The sequence below is a fragment of the Pristiophorus japonicus genome, chromosome 2 (assembly GCF_044704955.1).
Source record: "Pristiophorus japonicus isolate sPriJap1 chromosome 2, sPriJap1.hap1, whole genome shotgun sequence".
NCBI lineage: Eukaryota > Metazoa > Chordata > Chondrichthyes > Pristiophoridae > Pristiophorus > Pristiophorus japonicus.
Window position 1 is genome coordinate 131,990,427 of NC_091978.1, and position 19,337 is coordinate 132,009,763.

Genomic DNA, 19,337 nt, shown 5'->3' on the forward strand with positions numbered 1-19,337 from the left:
TTCCCTGTTACATCGTGGCCATGCATGGTAAGCATTCAAAGGGCTGTAATGTAGCTTTAGTGAGAGGAAACACGTTGGCTGGAGTCATACCTGGCACAAAGGGAGATGTTTGTGGTTGTTGAAGGTCAATCATCTCAGCTCCAGGACATCGCTGCAGGAGTTCCTTGGGGCAGTGTCCTAGGCCCATCTATCTTCAGCTGCTTCATAAATTACCTTCCTTCCATCATAAGGTCAGAAGTGGGGATGTTCGCTGATGATTGGACAATGCTCAGTTCCATTTGCAACTCCTCAGATAATGAAGAAGTAAGTCCCTGCCCACATGCAGCAGGACCTGGATGGCATTCAGGCTTGGGCTGATAATGGCAAGCAACATTAAAGCCACACCAGTGCCAGGCAATAACCACCTCCAACAAGAGAGAGTCTAACTACCGCCCCTTGACACTCAACAGCATTACCATTGCCGAATCCCCCACCATCAACATCCTGGGGTCACCATTGACCAGAAACTTAAGTGGAGCAGCCACATAAACACTGTGGCTAAATAAAGCAGGTCAGAGGCTGAGCATTCTGTGGCGAGTGTCTCACCTCCTGACTCCCTAAAGTCTTCCACCACATACAAGGCACAAGTCAGGAGTGTGATGGAATACTCTCCACTTGCCTGGATAGGTGCAGCTCCAACAACACTCAAGAAGCTCAACACGATCCAGGACAAAGCAGCCCGCTTGATTGGCAGCCCAACAACCACATTAAACATTCATTCCCTCCATCACCGATGTACCGTGGCTGCAGTGTGCACCATCTACAAGATGCACTGTAGCACCTCGCCAAGGATTCTTCGGTAGCGCCTTCCAAACCCCTGACCTCTACCACCTAGAAGGATAAGGGCAGCAGGTGCATGGGAACACCATCACCTTCAAGTTTCCCTCCAAGTCATACATTAGTCTAACTTGGAAATATATCACCATACCTTCTTCGTCACTGGGTCAAAATCCTGGAACTCCCTTCCCAACAGCATTGTGGGAGTACCTTCACCTCAAGGACCGCAGCGGTTCAAGAAGGCGGCTCACCACCAGCTTCTCAAGGACTATTAGGGATGGGCAATAAATGCTGGCCTTGGCTGCAATGCCCACATCCCGTGAATGAATAAATAAAATAAAATATTTTTCTCAGCTACTTGGTATAAAGTAATGGTGGGTAGCCTTACCTTGACTAATCTTTTCACGTCTGCAAACTTAATTTGGAACCAATTCCTTTGGTTAGCATAGAATTGAAATGGAGTGTCACCTCCCCTCAAGCACTGGAGACTTACTTCCCTCCTCTTGGGAATGTCAACCCTATTGGGTCTCGCTTTTAACAGCACCGCCACTGCCGAGTCAGCAAACCTTGCTGTTCTAACCTTGTCATATTTACAGTTCTGATATAGTTTAGAAAAACTTCTTTGCATAAAAAATGCACTCTCTTATGAAAAGTTAGTCCTGCTGACAAACAGTAAGACCAATCGCCGACAGACTGCATGCTGGGAGCTCACTCAGAATGTGTAATGAGGAAGATTCATTGGGCTGGTTGTGCAAGACTTAGGCAGACATAACATCCAGGCTGCAATGTTCCTGTCACAAACATGCTCAGATCAGTAAATTGGCCTCATCAATTTTTAACATAAAACTATGGAATCAATTCCCAGGTGGACATGCATCCGTATCGCCTACAGAAATAAGCAATGTCCCAGCTATTTTATATTTAGATGATTAGCTCGTTACTTAAATACTTAAATTCACTGTCAGTAGGTTACACATTTTCTTTGCATCTCATTTTGTGTAAGAAAGCCATCTGATCACGAGGGCAGGTTTTGGGCTAAATGGTCATTTTTGGAAAAAAAAATTAAATACTGCCCCTGCCTGTGGGGAATGCACACAGCTGGAATGCTGCTTTATTAAGGACAGGTCTCGAGCATTCTGTAGGCTTTTTCACTTTTGGAAAAAAATGACCTTGAGCATGTGGTTAGGTGTTAAAGACTACAAAGGTATGAGGGCAGAGTTGACTAAAGTGCACTGGGAAAATAGATTAAAATATGGGATGGTTGATGAGCAGTGGCAGATATTTAAAGAGATATTTCATAACTCGCAATAAAAATATATCCCAATGAGAAGGAAAGACTGTAAGAGAAGGGATAACCATCCGTGACTAACTAAGGAGATAAGGGATGGTATCAAATTGAAAACAAGGGCATACAATGTGGCCAAGACTAGTGGGAGGCCAGAGGATTAGGAAACTTTTAAAAGCCAGCAAAGAACAACTAAAAAAATGATACAGAGAGAGAAGATAGATTATGAAAGTAAACTAGCACAAAATATAAAAACAGATAGCAAGAGTTTCTACAGGTACATAAAAAGGAAAAGAGTGGCTAAAGTAAATGTTGGTCCCTAGAGGATGAGACTGGGGAATTAATAATGGGAACAGGGAAATGGCAGAGACGTTGAACAAATATTTTGTATCGGTCTTCACGGTAGAAGACACTAAAAACATCCCAATAATGGATAATCAACGGGCTATAGGGAGGGAGGAACTTAATACAATCACGATCACTAATGAAGTAAAATAATGAGACTAAAGGCAGACAAGTCCCCTGGACCTTATGGCTTACATCCTCGGGTCTTAAAAGAAGTGGCTGCAGAGATAGTGGATGCATTGGTTGTAATTTACCAAAGTTCCGTGGATTCTGGAGAAGTCCCAGCGGATTGGAAAACCGCAAGTGTAACACCCCTATTTAAAAAAGGAGGCAGACAGAAAGCAAGAAACTATAGATCTGTTAAAATCTGTCATGGAGTCCATTATCAAGGAAACAGTAGCAGGACATTTGGAAAAGCATAATACAGTCAAGCAGAGTCAGCATGGTTTTATGAAACGGAAATCATGTTTGACAAATTTGCTGGAGTTCTTTGAGGATGTAATAAGCAGGATGGATAAGGGGGAACCAGTGGATGTGGTGTATTTGGATTTCCAGAAGGCATTCGATAAGGCGCCACATAGAAGGTTACTGCACAAGATACAAGTTTACGGGGTTGGAGGTAATATATTAACATGGATAGAGGATTGGCTAACTAACAAAAACCAGAGAGTCGGGATAAATGGTTCATTCTCGGGTTGGCAATCAGTAACTAGTGGGGTGCCGCAGGGATCAGTGCTGGGACCCCAACTATTTACAATCTATATTAACGACTTGGATGAAGGGACCGAGTATAACCATAGCCAAGTTTGCTGATGATACATAGATGGGTGTGAAAGCAAATTGTGAGGAGGACACAAAAAATCTGCAAAGGGATATAAACAGGCTAAGTGAGTGGGCAAAAATTTGGCAGATGGCGTATAATGTGTGAAAATGTGAGAAACATAGAAACATATAAACATAGAAAGTAGGTGTAGGGGTAGGCCATTCGGCCCTTCGAGCCTGCACCACCATTCGATATGATCATGGCTGATCCACTTTTGCAGAAAAAATAGAAAAGTAAATTTAATTTAAATGGAGAAAAATTGCAAAGTGCTGCAGTACAGAGGGACCTGGGATCCTTGAGCATGAAACACAAAAGTCAGAATGAAGGTACAGCAAGTAATCAGGAAGGCAAATGTAATGTTGGCCTTTATTGCAAGGGGATAGAGTATAAAAGCAGGGAGAAGTCCAGCTACAACTGTACAGGATATTGGTTATGTATGCATGCTTGTATTGTTATATGATGTCTGTAACATTGAATGTACCTTCACACTGTACACATCTTACCTGTACACCAGAGGGTGCTGCTGCTGGAGACCTAAGGGTTACCTGCAGGTAACCCAGTATAAAAGGGAACTCACCTCTTGTGTCCTCACTCTCGGAGCTGCAAATACAGTCTTCACAGTTTGAGTACCATACCTCTGCCTCGTGGAGTCACTAACAAGGTGCCTACATGTACAATACGAGGTCACAAACTATGCTCAGCATGTTGAATCTCAGCAACTTTCAACAATTCACTGATGGGGAAGATTGGGATCCTTTCATGAAATGATTGGAACATTTTTTCATAGCCAACGACCTGGATGGGGACACACCGGCTACACTACCGAACAAGCGCAGGGCCATCCTGCTTAGCAGTTGTGGGCCCACTATCCATTGTCTCGTCAGGGACTTGCTAGCCCCAGAGAAGACAACAATCAAAAGCTATGAGGAACTCGTAACACTAATACAGGAGCAACTAAAACCCAAAGAAAGCATCCTCACAGCCAAGCACCGGTTCTACACTCACCGGCGACCCGAAGGTCAAGAAATTGCTAAGTATGCTGCACATTTAAGAAGATTGGCTGCACCGTGTGATTTTGGCAACCACCTTAACGAAGCACTAAAGCACATATTTATTATCGGAATCAGCCACGAGGGCCTCCTCCACAAATTGCTCTCTGCGGACTTCACAGTCACCCTGCAGAAGGCAATTAAAGTGATCCAGGCCTACATGATTTTGGTCGGCGATTCCAAGCGAATATTGACCAAGGACTCTAAGCTGATGAACACAGTGCACCGAATGGCTACTTCTAAAGGCAGAAATGCTGCCCCGAGTCCCGCATCCCTGCGTCTGCCACATGGGGCAAACCGGCTGGCCCCGTGCTGGCGCTGTGAGGAAACCACAGGGCCCACCAGTAGCTGCTACTGTTATGCCCATAATAAATGGTGAGACTGAGTACTGTGTGTAATGAGCAAGTGTGACCTTAGCTTCTTTATTAAGGTTCCAGAGTGCAGGTACCTCGTGGGTGGCCTGCTTATATACTGTGCTCCCAAGGGATGCTGGGATCCCTTGGGACTCCAACAGGTAGGCCCTCTGGTGGTCAGGTGTAATGCAAGTTACAAAGGGTTAAATAGATAACATCACTCCCCCATGAAGTCAACAGTACACTTATTTACAAGGTGAGACGATATGGGGCTTTGCGCTCCCTTGTCGATCATCTCGGTACAAATGCTGGTGTGGGTGGGTTGGTCAGTTCTTCACTGGGCTGTTGGGCAGCTGGCCTTGCCGGGCTGCTGGGGATGATGAGTTCGGTTTTGTGGTCAATTGTGATGTCAGTTGCCACTTGTGTGTGTGTTGGAAGGTCAAAGTTGGTGGTGTCCTCTTCGGGTTGTTCGTAGCTGTTGGTAAACCGCAATTTGATTTGGTCCAAGTGTTTTCTGTGCGTTTGTCCATTGGTCAGTTTGACCTGAAACATCCTACTCCCCTCTTTGGCTGTGACCGTGCCAGCGAGCCATTTGGGACCATGTCCATAATTGAGCACAAACACAGGATCATTGATCTCAATATTTCGTGACAAATTTGCGTGGTCATGGTACATACTTTGTTGATGCCGCTTGTCCTCCACGTGATCACGGAGATCAGGATGGACAAGAGAGAGCCTTGTTTTAAGCACCCTTTTCATGAGCAGCTCAGCTGGGGGAACCCCGGTGAGCGAGTGACGTCTGGTGCGGTAGCTGAGCAGCACTCGGGACAACCGGGTCTGCAGGGAGCCTTCCGACACACGCTTGAAGCTTTGCTTGATGGTCTGAACTGCACGTTCTGTCTGGCCATTGGATGCGGGCTTGAATGGGTCATGAATTCTTTGAATTCAGCACTGGTGAAGCACGGCTCATTGTCGCTGACGAGGACATCAGGCAAGCTGTTCGTGGCAAACATGACTCGTAGGCTTTCAATGGTGGCCGTGGATGTGCTTACAGACATTATTGCACATTCAATCTATTTTGAGTAAGCGTCCACGAAAACCAAAAACATTTTGCCTAGGATTGGGCCTGCATAGTCTACATGGATCCTCGACCACGGTTTGAATGGCCATGACCACAAACTTAGCGGTGCCTCTCTGGGTGCATTGCTCAACTGAGAGCAAGTGTTGCACTGGCGCATGCATGACTCTAAATCTGAGTCGATGCCAGGCCACCACACGTGAGATCTGGCTATGGCTTTCATCATTACAATGCCTGGGTGCAGTTCGCAAATAAATGTGTCTCTGTCTTTCTTGAGCAACACCACACGATTGTCCCACAAAAGACAGGGACAACTTGTCTTTGCGTCTGTGGAACGGCTTAATCGCTTCCTGCATCTCCACTGGGACACTGGACTAGCTCTCATGGAGGACACAGTTTTTTTTACAAAGGACAGTAAAGGATCCTGGCTGGTCCAGGTCCTGATCTGGCGGGCCATAACAGGGGACTCATTCTCAAAGGCCTCCCTGACCATGAGCAAGTCGACTGGCTGTGCCATTTCCACCCTGGTGGTGGGCAATGGTAGCCGACTGAAAACATCTGCGCAGTTCTCTGTGGTGGATTACATAGCTGTTTGCCGACAGCGTGAGTGCCCATCTTTAGATGTGGGCAGAGGCATTGGTATTAATCGCTTTGCTCTCAGAACAGCGATATGAGCGGCTTGTGGTCAGTTTCAAGCTCGAACTTGAGGCCATATAAGTTCTGGTGCATTTTTTTTTACCCCGTAAACACACGCCAGAGCCTCTTTTTCAACCATGGTGTAGGCCCTTTCGGCCTTGGACAAACTCCTGGATGCATACGCAACTGGTTTCAAAATTTCCGATTCATTAGCCTGTTGTAACACACATCCGACTCCGTATGACGACGCATCGCAAGCTAACACTAATCGTTTACATGGATTATACAGGACAAGCAATTTGTTAGAACACAATACGTTTCTGGCTTTCTTAAAGGCAGCCTCTTGTGAATTCCCCCATACCCAGTCATCTCCCTTGCGCAGTAGCGCATGTCGGAGTTCTAGCAGGGTGCTTAACCCAGGTAGGAAATTACCAAAATAGTTAAGAAGTCCCAGGAACGACCGCAGCTCTGTCACGTTATGTGGTCGCGGCGGGTTCTTGATGGCCTCTGGTTTGGCGTCGGTGGTTCTGATGCTGTCTGCTGCGATTCTCTTTCCTAAGAATTCGACGTCCTGTGCCAGGAAAACACACTTCGAGCGTTTCAACCTGAGCCCCACGTGATCCAACCGACTAAGAACCTCCTCCAGATATTTCAAGTGCTCAATGATGTCCCGACCTGTCACCAATATGTTGAACCGACTTTAGCAGGCTCTCCATGTTCCGCTGGAAGATTGCCACGGCTGACCGAATCCTCAACGGGCACCAGTTGTAGATAAACAGACCTTTGTGCGTGTTGATGCAGGTGAGGCATTTCGAAGACTCCTCCAGCTCCTGTGTCATGTAGGCCGAGGTCAGGTCCAGCTTGGAGAATGTCTTCCCTCCAGCCAGGGTCGCAAATAGGTCGTCTGCCTTGAGTAGCGGGTACTGGTCCTGCAGCGAAAAACGGTTAATCGTTACTTTATAGTCCCCGCAAATTCTAACCGTACCGTCCTCCTTGAGTACCGGGACAATCGGACTGGCCCAGTCGTTGAATTCCACCGGCGCGATGATGCCTTCACGTTGCAGCCTGTCCAGCTCAATTTCCACTTTTTCACGCATCATGTACGGTACCACCTGAACCTTGTGGTGGATGGGTCACGTACCGGGAACCAAATGGATCTGCACTTTTGCCCCCAAAAAGCTTCCAATGCCTGACTCAAATAACAATGGGAACTTGCTTAGAACCTGGGTACATGAGGCATCGTCGACGGACAAAAGCGCTTGGATATCGTCCCAGTTCCAGCGGATTTTCCACAGCCAGCTTCTGCCAAACAACGTCGGGCCAACCCCTGGCACAATCTACAGCAGGAGTTCGTGTACTGCTCCGTCATAGGAGACTTTGACTTCTGCACTGCCAATTACAGGGATTAGTTCCTTGGTGTAAGTCCTTAGTTTAGTGTGCATGGGGCTGAGCTTGGGCCTGTGTGTCTTCTTTCCCCACAGCCTGTCAAAGGTCTTTTTACTGATTATGGACTGACTTGCTCCCGTATCCAGCTCCATAGATACTGGAATGCCGTTCAGTTCAACTTTCAACATTATTGGTGGGCATTTCGTCATGAACGTGAGTATCCCGTACACTTCTGCCTCTTCCATACGAGTTTCCAACTCAGTCTGATCCACTGTGGATCAATCTTCCTCTGCAACGTGGTGGTTTGCAGGATTTGCAGCTCGTCTGCACATTCATTGCAGGTGTCCCATTGTTCTGCAACCATGGCACGAATAGTGCTTAAAGCGGCATTGATGGGGCTGATGATCACCTCTGCAGCGCCAACAGGGTATTAACTGCCTCGCATTAACAGATGATGGCGGACTCTGGGTCAATTGAGGTCGGGCCACAGCAGCCGGCGTGTACGTTCTGCCATGTACATTTCTGCTCAAAACCGACGTTACTTTATGCACAGAAGGGCAGGAAAAAGAATGGGAGAGTGATACTGATAGGGGATTCAATGGTGAGGGGAATAGATAGGCGTTTCTGCGGCCGCTACCGAGACTCCAGGATGGTATGTTGCCTCCCTGGTGCAAGGGTCAAGGATGTCTCGGAGCGGGCGCAGGACATTCTGAAAAGGGAGGGAGAACAGCCAGTTGTCGTGGTGCACATTGGTACCAACGACATAGGTAAAAAAAGGGATGAGGTCCTACGAAACGAATTTAAGGAGCTAGGAGCTAAATTAAAAAGTAGGACCTCAAAAGTAGTAATCTTGGGATTGCTACCAGTGCCACGTGCTAGTCAGAGTAGGAATCGTAGGATAGCGCAGATGAATACGTGGCTTGAGCAGTGGTGCAGCAGGGAGGGATTCAAATTCCTGGGGCATTGGAACCGGTTCTGGGGGAGGTGGGACCAGTACAAACCGGACGGTCTGCACCTGGGCAGGACCGGAACCAATGTCCTAGGGGGAGTGTTTGCTAGTGCTGTTGGGGAGGAGTTAAACTAATATGGCAGGGGGATGGGAACCAATGCAGGGAGACAGAGGGAGACAAAAAGGAGGCAAAAGCAAAAGACAGAAAGGAGATGAGGAAAATTGGAGGGCAGAGAAACCCAAGGCAAAGAACAAAAAGGGCCACTGTACAGCAAAATTCTAAAAGGACAAAGGGTGTTAAAAAAACAAGCCTGAAGGCTTTGTGTCTTAATGCAAGGAGTATCCGCAATAAGGTGGATGAATTAACTGTGCAAATCGATGTTAACAAATATGATGTGATTGGGATTACGGAGACGTGGCTCCAGGATGATCAGGGCTGGGAACTCAACATCCAGGGGTATTCAACATTCAGGAATGTTAGAATAAAAGGAAAAGGAGGTGGGGTAGCATTGCTGGTTAAAGAGGAGATTAATGCAATAGTTAGGAAGGACATTAGCTTGGATGATGTGGAATCTATATGGGTGGAGCTGCAGAACACCAAAGGGCAAAAAACGTTAGTGGGAGTTGTGTACAGACCTCCAAACAGTAGTAGTGATTTTGGGGAGGGTATCAAACAGGAAATTAGGGGTGCATGCAATAAAGGTGCAGCAGTTATAATGGGTGACTTTAATATGCACATAGATTGGGCTAGCCAAACTGGAAGCAATACGGTGGAGGAGGATTTCCTGGAGTGCATAAGGGATGGTTTTCTAGACCAATATGTCGAGGAACCAACTGGGGGGAGGCCATCTTAGACTGGGTGTTGTGTAATGAGAGAGGATTAATTAGCAATCTCATTGTGCGAGGCCCCTTGGGGAAGCGTGATCATAATATGGTGGAATTCTGCATTAGGATGGAGAATGAAACAGTTAATTCAGAGACCATGGTCCAGAACTTAAAGAAGGGTAACTTTGAAGGTATGAGGCATGAATTGGCTAGGATAGATTGGCGAATGATACTTAAGGGGTTGACTGTGGATGGGCAATGGCAGACATTTAGAGACTGCATGGATGAACTACAACAATTGTACATCCCTGTCTGGCGTAAAAATAAAAAAGGGAAGGTGGCTCAACCATGGCTATCAAGGGAAATCAGGGATAGTATTAAAGCCAAGGAAGTGGCATACAAATTGGCCAGAAATAGCAGCGAACCCGGGGACTGGGAGAAATTTAGAACTCAGCAGAGGAGGACAAAGGGTTTGATTAGGGCAGGGAAAATGGAGTACGAGAAGAAGCTTGCAGGGAACATTAAGGCGGATTGCAAAAGTTTCTATAGGTATGTAAAGATAAAACGGTTAGTAAAGACAAACGTAGGTCCCCTGCAGTCAGAATCAGGGGAAGTCATAACGGGGAACAAAGAAATGGCAGACCAATTGAACAAGTACTTTGGTTCGGTATTCACTAAGGAGGACACCAACAACCTTCCGGATATAAAAGGGGTCAGAGGGTCTAGTAAGGAGGAGGAACTGAGGGAAATCTTTATTAGTCGGGAAATTGTGTTGGGGAAATTGAAGGGATTGAAGGCCGATAAATCCCCAGGGTCTGATGGACTGCATCCCAGAGTACTTAAGGAGGTGGCCTTGGAAATAGCGGATGCATTGACAGTCATTTTCCAACATTCCATTGACTCTGGATCAGTTCCTATCGAGTGGAGGGTAGCCAATGTAACCCCACTTTTTAAAAAAGGAGAGAGAAAACAGGGAATTATAGACCGGTCAGCCTGACCTCAGTAGTGGGTAAAATGATGGAATCAATTATTAAGGATGTCATAGCAGTGCATTTAGAAAAAGTTGACATGATAGGTCCAAGTCAGCATGGATTTGTGAAAGGGAAATCATGCTTGACAAACCTTCTGGAATTTTTTGAGGATGTTTCCAGTAAAGTGGACAAGGGAGAACCAGTTGATGTGGTATATTTGGACTTTCAGAAGGCTATCGACAAGGTCCCACACAAGAGATTAATGTGCAAAGTTAAAGCACATGGGATTGGGGGTAGTGTGCTGACGTGGATTGAGAACTGGTTGGCAGACAGGAAGCAAAGAGTAGGAGTAAATGGGTACTTTTCAGAATGGCAGGCAGTGACTAGTGGGGTACCGCAAGGTTCTGTGCTGGGGCCCCAGCTGTTTACATTGTACATTAATGATTTAGACGAGGGGATTAAATGTAGTATCTCCAAATTTGCGGATGACACTAAGTTGGGTGGCAGTGTGAGCTGCGAGGAGGATGCTATGAGGCTGCAGAGTGACTTGGATAGGTTAGGTGAGTGGGCAAATGCATGGCAGATGAAGTATAATGTGGATAAATGTGAGGTTATCCACTTTGGTGGTAAAAACAGAGAGACAGACTATTATCTGAAGGGTGACAGATTAGGAAAAGGGAAGGTGCAACGAGACCTGGGTGTCATGGTACATCAGTCATTGAAGGTTGGCATGCAGGTACAGCAGGCGGTTAAGAAAGCAAATGGCATGTTGGCCTTCATAGCGAGGGGATTTGAGTGCAGGGGCAGGGAGGTGTTGCTACAGTTGTACAGGGCCTTGGTGAGGCCACACCTGGAGTATTGTGTACAGTTTTGGTCTCCTAACTTGAGGAAGGACATTCTTGCTATTGAGGGAGTGCAGCGAAGATTCACCAGACTGATTCCCGGGATGGTGGGACTGACCTATCAAGAAAGACTGGATCAACTGGGCTTGTATTCACTGGAGTTCAGAAGAATGAGAGGGGACCTCATAGAAACGTTTAAAATTCTGACGGGTTTAGACAGGTTAGATGCAGGAAGAATGTTCCCAATGTTGGGGAAGTCCAGAACCAGGGGTCACAGTCTAAGGATAAGGGGTAAGCCATTTAGGACCGAGATGAGGAGAAACTTCTTCACCCAGAGAGTGGTGAACTTGTGGAATTCTCTACCACAGAAAGTAGTTGAGGCCAATTCACTAAATATATTCAAAAGGGAGTTAGATGAAGTCCTTACTACTCGGGGGATCAAGGGGTATGGCGAGAAAGCAGGAAGGGGGTACTGAAGTTGCATGTTCAGCCATGAACTGATTGAATGGCGGTGCAGGCTAGAAGGGCTGAATGGCCTACTCCTGCACCTATTTTCTATGTTTCTATGTTTTCTATGAAACGTCTTTGTTCTGCTAAATCTGCTTGGTGTTGTCGCTGGTGGACATAAATGCCTGGGCTATCGTTATGGCTTTACTCAGATTTTGAGTTTCTACAGTCAGCAGTTTTCGAAGGATTGTCTCATGCCCGATGCCCAGTACAAAAAAGTCTCTGAGTATTTGTTCTAGAAATCCCTTAAACTCACAATGTCCTGCAAGGTGCCTTAGTTCAGCAACATAGCTCGCCACTTCCTGACCCTCCGATCGTTGACACGTGTAGAACCGATATCTCGCTATCAAAACGCTTTCCTTAGGATTTAGGTGCTCCAGGACCAGCGTACACAATTCTTCGTAGGATTTCTCTGTTGGTTTTGTCGGGGCCAAGAGATTCTTCATGAGGCCATAGGTTGTTACCCCACAGACAGTTAGGAGGATCTCCCTTCGTTTGGTAGCGTTCTCGTCCCTTTCCAGCTCGTTGGCCACAAAGTATTGGTCGAGTCTCTCCACAAAGGCCTCCCAATCATCCCCTTTTGAGAACTTCTCCAGGATGCCGACTGTTCTTTGCATTTTCACGCGGTTGTTCGTTACCTCATTGCCAATTGTTATGCTCATAATAAATGGTGAGACTGAGTACTGTGTGAAATGAGCAAGTGTGACCTTAGCTCCTTGATTAAGGTTCCAGAGTGCAGGTACCTCGTGGGTGGCCTGCTTATATACTGTGCTCCCAAGGGATGCTGTGATCCCTTGGGACTCCAGCAGGTGGGCCCTCTGGTGGTCAGGTGTAATGCAAGTTCCAAAGGATTAAATACATAACAGCTACAAAGACTTTACCTGCAAAGGCTGCAAAGAGAAAGGGCATCTTCAGAGAATGTGCAGAAAAAGCTTTACTCATCGTGTCTCTGAAGAGTTGGCTGATCACCGGGGCTGTGCCACAGATGAAGATGAAGCTGCTCAACCCCTGGAAGAAGAGTACGGAATTTATACCTTCTCCACCGAAAGTTCTCCATGGAAGATGGAAGTAGACATCGACGGAGTTCCAGTTTTGAGGGAGATCGACACAGAGGCAAGCCAGTCTTTGATGAGCCAGAGGACCTTTGAAAAACTTTGGATCAATCCTGCCAACCGACCAAAATTGTCTCCTGTCGAAGCGAAGCTGCTCACCTACACCAAAGGTAAACTCCCGGTCGTTGGCAGCGTGGACGTCCAGGTCTCCCAGGGCGGCGTGATGAACAAACTCTCCCTGTGGATTGTTGCCGGCGATGGTCCGACACTGCTCGGCAGAAGTTGGATGAAGCAGGTCCAAGTCGGTCAAAGTGACGACTGCCTCCGGGCTCCAACAATCGACATCCAACGCAGCCCCGAACATGGATCCATCGCTAGAGATCCCACTGTCCAGCTCGACTGCGCGGCGATGACTTCACTACACCGTGGCGAGATCTCCGGAACCGAAAATCCAAACTTCACCTTCCGGGCCATGGCAGGACTCTATGAGACGAATACCGTCGAAAAAAGTGGATCCCCGACGTCCATGGCCGAACCTGAGGAGGGAAAGATCATCACAGCCTACCTGGAGGAGAGCGAGAAGATGGCGGCTGCACCACGAGACGAAGAACCTAAAATCAAAATGGCCGCGACCAGACCACGAGGGGCAGCGTTGGAGGAGTGACACGTGGCACTGAGCGGCGAACCGGATTGGACGGCCTCCTTAAAAGAGACCGTGTAACCCAAAGAATTTAAAGGGACAGTTTCAATTTAAAGATGACAAGGACTTTAAAGTTAAAAATGCAGTTATCAAATGCAGGTATGATAATGTAACTTGAAATTGTGATGCCGGAGTAATTGATGAGAAAAATGAAATGAATAAGTGTAAGAACAAGTTTGTAATGTCTGATGATTATGATAGAAAGTTCAAAATGACTCATGTAACCATGTTTGGAGAGCCTATGATACAAGAAAGTGATGTAAATGCTGTAATTAACAATGCAAAGGTAGTTAATAATGTAGACTCGACTGTGTATGATCGGAGCCAATGTGTCATGTATATAGGTAGTAGATTGTTACAGGACACTGGGTTCTACAGGGACAATGTAAAGGCTAGTGGAATCCCCCCCGTGGGAGATCCCCAGGTCCAGCGAGCTACCTGACCATGTAGCCTGGACTTTTGGAACAAATATGATGCCCCAGGAAGGGCTCACATACACCCAATGGGAGCAGACCAGTGGTCAATGGGTAGCACAGCCACCACCACTGGCAACCTTCCCCAGATCGGCCCTACACCCCCTGGCCACCAGGGTCAACACCAGGAGTGAGAGGCCAGTACCCTCCAGCTTTCCTGCCGAACCCTGGGATGACCAGACTCTGATCCCAAATGAAGGACAAGTAGCCCACACAGTCCTGTAGCCCTGCCCACCACCACACACTTACCCACTCTACAGAGTATGTACCCTACCCACTGCTGCACTGGCTACCCCACTGAGGGATCCCACAACAATGGCACCCACATAGTCTATGTATGAGGGAGGGGGGGAAATGTATGAGGCCAGCCTCAAGCACAGGGATCACACCTGGCACCCACACAACCCTCACCATAACCTCCCACAGCCCCCTACTGATCACCCCCCCAGGTCATGGCAATACAGACTTAAAAAATGCTTAGGGGGGGGGGGGGAGTGTTGTTATGTATGCAGGCTTGTATTGTTATATGATGTCTGTAACACTGAATGTACCTTCACCCTGTACACTCCTTACCTGTACACCAGAGGATAATGCTGCTGGAGACCTAAGGGTACTGCAGGTAACCCAGTATAAAAAGGAGCTCACCTCTTGGTGTCCTCACTCTAGGAGCTGCAAATAAAGGGCTACAGTCTTCACAGTTTGAGTACCATACCCCTGCCTTGTGGAGTCACTAACAAGGTGCCTACATATACAATAGTTTTGGTCTCTGTATTTAAGGAAGGATATACTTGCATTGGAGGTTGTTCAGAGAAGGTTCACTAGGTTGATTCCGGCGATGAGGGGGTTGACTTATGAAGATAGGTTGAGTAGGTTGGGCCTATACACATTGGAGTTCAGAAGAATGAGAGGTGATCTTATTGAAACATATAAGATAATGATAGTTAATGAGGGGGGCTCGACAAGGTGGATGCAGGGAGGATATTTCCACTCGTAGGGGAAACTAAAACTAGGGGACATAGTCTCAGAATAAGGGGCCGCCCATTTAAAACTGAGATAGGAGAAATTTCTTCTCTCAGAGGGTTGTAAATCTATGGAATTCTCTGCCCCAGAGAGCTGTGGAGGCTGGGTCATTGAATATATTTAAGACGGCGTTATGAACAGATTTTTGAGCGAAAAGGGAATAAAGAATTATGGGGAGCGGGCAGGAAAGTGGAGCTGTGTCCATGATCAGATCAGCCATGATCTTATTAAAATGGCGGAGCACGCTCGAGGGGCCGGGTGGCCTACTCCTGCTCCTATTTCTTATGTTCTTAAAGACAGATCTGAATATTCCTCAACACCATGCATTTTTCAGGATTGGAAACCTGTCCCCCCCCCCACATACACCATTCTTCCAACTTGCATAAATCCCCACAGGAGCAGTAAGCTATTATTTATACAGGGTGGTATATCAGTTTCACATGTCAGCAGTACAGAATAAGCCGTTATAACTCATCGCTGCTCAGGCTCCCGCTGGCTTATAATGCAAACTAACATTTTGGAGCCGAAGCCTTATTACTGGTTTGACGATTTGTATTTTCTTCAGTGATCAAAACCAATGGAAGTATGAGTGCAAGAATCAGAGTGAACATGCAGTATTATTTTTTACAAATGAACTGCTATCGATAGTTAATTAGAAAAAGACCAAAGATTAGCTTCACAAATCATTTATCCTCCACAAAGTACACAACAAAAAATATAAGAATATTGATGCAGTTTTGGTGCATTGGAGACGTCCCATGATCTTCTCCCAGCCACAGAACCAGATAGTTCATTAATTGGCTCTATTTAAACATAAAGACTTGTATTTTTATAGCGCCTTTCATGACCACTGGACGTCCCAAAGCACTTTACAGTCAATGAAATACTTTTTTTTGGCGTGTAGTCACTGTTGTAATGTGGGAAACATGGCAGCCAATTTTGCGCTCAGCAAGCTCCCACAAACAGCGATGTGATAATGACCAGATAATCAGTTTTTGTTATGGTAATAGAGGGATAAATATTGGCCAGACACCAGGGATAACTCCCCTGCTCTTCTTCAAAATAGTGCCATGGGATCTTTTACGTCCACCTGAGAGGGCAGACGGGGCCTCGATTTAATGTCTCATCTGAAAGACAGCAAGCACCTCCATCAGTCCAGCACTCCCTCGGTATTGCACTGGGACTGTCAATCTAGATTTTTGTGCTCAAGTCTCTGGAGTGGGACTTGAACCCACAACTTTCTGACCCAGAGGCAAGGGTGCTAACACGGTAGCAATAGGAAGGATAAATCAAAACCAACACGAGCAAATCAACTCAAACTCCTGTGGATGCATTTGCTCTACATGGAAATGAATGACCACTATTTTTAAATGTTTATATTGCTACCTTTAACTGAAAAAAACAAAGCAACAAGATAAGGAAAAACTAAATGGAGAAAAATAAAGAATTCATCAGCTGGTTTGTACTCATTTGCAAATTTGTGCTTACTTTAGATGGATTAACAAACCTCAAAGAAAACCTGTATTTTAAAATCAAGCACATTTCCATTACATTCAGCAAAACCTAAATAAAAACCTTTCAGCAAGCTGCACATCCAATAATATTAATTCATTGTATATTTATGTGTGAGGACAAATAGGTGTTACTTTCTTTATAAATTTGGTAAACTAATTTGTTGTGTTACTGGGCACTTACTCCAAAAAGCTGGTGATATAATCTCTGCTGCACGTAGACCAGGAGAATGGATTGGTGTTGGCAGTAATGTGAGCCGCCATGAGCTTTGCTGCTTCATGACCTTTCGTCCCACAGGAGTTTCCAATTCCATCATGGTTCATGCCGAAACTGTCAAGAAAGAAGTACTGTATTAGCTCAATGTGCAACCAGACAACTATCTATCATGGCACCATCTGACATTCAAAGCACTGAGTGTCTTGACACACAGCATCACTCTCAGTACAGGGAGGTTTTCAAAACCCCGTACGTGTTTCGAGATGTGACTCCTCTTGCTTAAGTACGTTGATGTACATTTATTCTCAAAACCTTTTCTATGTCAGTCTTCTTTCATATTAAAACACTCAGCTGATGTGGTCTTCAACAAACTTTCTGGGTTTTTTTACTCCTTCACAACTAAAATTGTCTTTAGCGTAAGTTCTAAGATACACAGATGATCCATAACAGGTAGCAAAAAAATGACTCATTCCATGATGAGGAACATTTCTCAAGTGATATTGAGTATATATTGTACAGCTCTCTACCATACCTGTCATTTGAAAACAAATTAATAACGGCTACTTTAATACCCCCTATCCAACCTGAGACTTTCAAGTGAAGCATTCTCTATCCAGCTGAGGCATTTGGAAGAGAGCAGTTCACAGGCATAGAAAATGGTATAATTACGCTTGTTTTCAGAGCAAAAAACTGGTGCATTGCATACAGATTTAGCAGTGGGCAGTCTGTGCCCAATCTGCACAGGCGTGCAGCGCACTGCTAATTTCATAGGGCTCATTTATTTAGGCGCCCAGGTGGCCGTCTAAATCAGTCGCTAAGCCCCTTGCATTTGTAAATGAGTGGTCTGACACGCATTGAAGTAACCCTTGCTGAAATTAGTTCATGATGAATGCAGCAGGTGATGCTCCTGCCCGACTCAGTTTATTCAAATCATTTAGAAACATAGAAACATAGAAAATAGGTGCAGGAGCAGGCCATTCAGCCCTTCTAGCCTGCACCGCCATTCAATTAGTTCATGGCTGAACATGAAACTTCAGTACCCCCTTCCTGCTTTCTCGCCATACCCCTTGATCCCCCGAGTAGTAAGGACTTCATCTAACTCCCTTTTGAATATATTTAGTGAATTGGCCTCAACTACTTTCTGTGGTAGAGAATTCCACAGGTTCACCACTCTCTGGGTGAAGAAGTTTCTCCTCATCTCGGTCCTAAATGGCTTACCCCTTATCCTTAGACTGTGACCCCTGGTTCTGGACTTCCCCAACATTGGGAACATTCTTCCTGCATCTAACCTGTCTAAACCCGTCAGAATTTTAAACGTTTCTATGAGGTCCCCTCTCATTCTTCTGAACTCCAGTGAATACAAGCCCAGTTGATCCAGTCTTTCTTGATAGGTCAGTCCCACCATCCCGGGAATCAGTCTGGTGAATCTTCGCTGTACTCCCTCAATAGCAAGAATGTCCTTCCTCAAGTTAGGAGACCAAAACTGTACACAATACTCCAGGTGTGGCCTCACCAAGGCCCTGTACAACTGTAGCAACACCTCCCTGCCCCTGCACTCAAATCCCCTCGCTATGAAGGCCAACATGCCATTTGCTTTCTTAACCGCCTGCTGTACCTGCATGCCAACCTTCAATGACTGATGTACCATGACACCCAGGTCTCGTTGCACCTTCCCTTTTCCTAATCTGTCACCATTCAGATAATAGTCTGTCTCTCTGTTTTTACCACCAAAGTGGATAACCTCACATTTATCCACATTATACTTCATCTGCCATGCATTTGCCCACTCACCTAACCTATCCAAGTCACTCTGCAGCCTCATAACATCCTCCTCGCAGCTCACACTGCCACCCAACTTAGTGTCATCCACAAATTTGGAGATACTACATTTAATCCCCTCGTCTAAATCATTAATGTACAATGTAAACAGCCTGGGAGCCAGTAAAAACAGGAGTGCTTATGCAACACCACAGTCATGTCAATTAGTCCCTCGTCCACTGGAACTCATTTCATCCGCCTCCCCCCAGGACTTGCCCGAGAGCCACTGCCGGCGAGACGGGTGGCTCATAATTGCTTTTTCCCATCGAGTGAGCTAGCAGTGGAGACTAGATAGGCCCCGGCAGCTCTCCCCGTATATGTGGATAAGACCCGAGGACCAAATCTTGGCTATGCTTGAGTCTCTTGGTTCAGGGCGCACTTCTTCTTTGGGCCCAGATGAAAATGTACCCCAAATAGTATAAATTAAGCCTTTAAAAAAAAAAAGATCTCACCCACTCCTTTTGCAGCACTATAGCTAAAGCTTTAAAATGAAACGGTCTGGCTACTAAAATTACAGTAGAATCTAAGCAACACACTTGCCTAGACACAGAGAGGCATTACCCAGCATACTAGGAAGCCTGGCAGTGCCTTAGTGATCTAGGTATCATCATCATAGGCAGTCCCTCGGAATCGAGGGAGACTTGCTTTCATTCCCAAAGTGAGTTCTTTGATGGCTGAACA

The 19,337-nt window shown here is 46.1% G+C and overlaps 1 protein-coding gene across 1 annotated transcript in view; it reads right to left on the reverse strand.

Moving 5' to 3' along the window:
- The window catches only part of adamts6 (ADAM metallopeptidase with thrombospondin type 1 motif, 6), a 400,523-nt gene that overhangs the window by 193,840 nt on the left and 187,346 nt on the right, over window positions 1–19,337 (reverse strand). Inside the window, exon 9 of the mRNA XM_070869378.1 lies at window positions 16,806–16,952. Coding sequence (XP_070725479.1) covers window positions 16,806–16,952 — 147 coding nt within the window. The remainder of the gene's footprint in view (window positions 1–16,805; window positions 16,953–19,337) is intronic.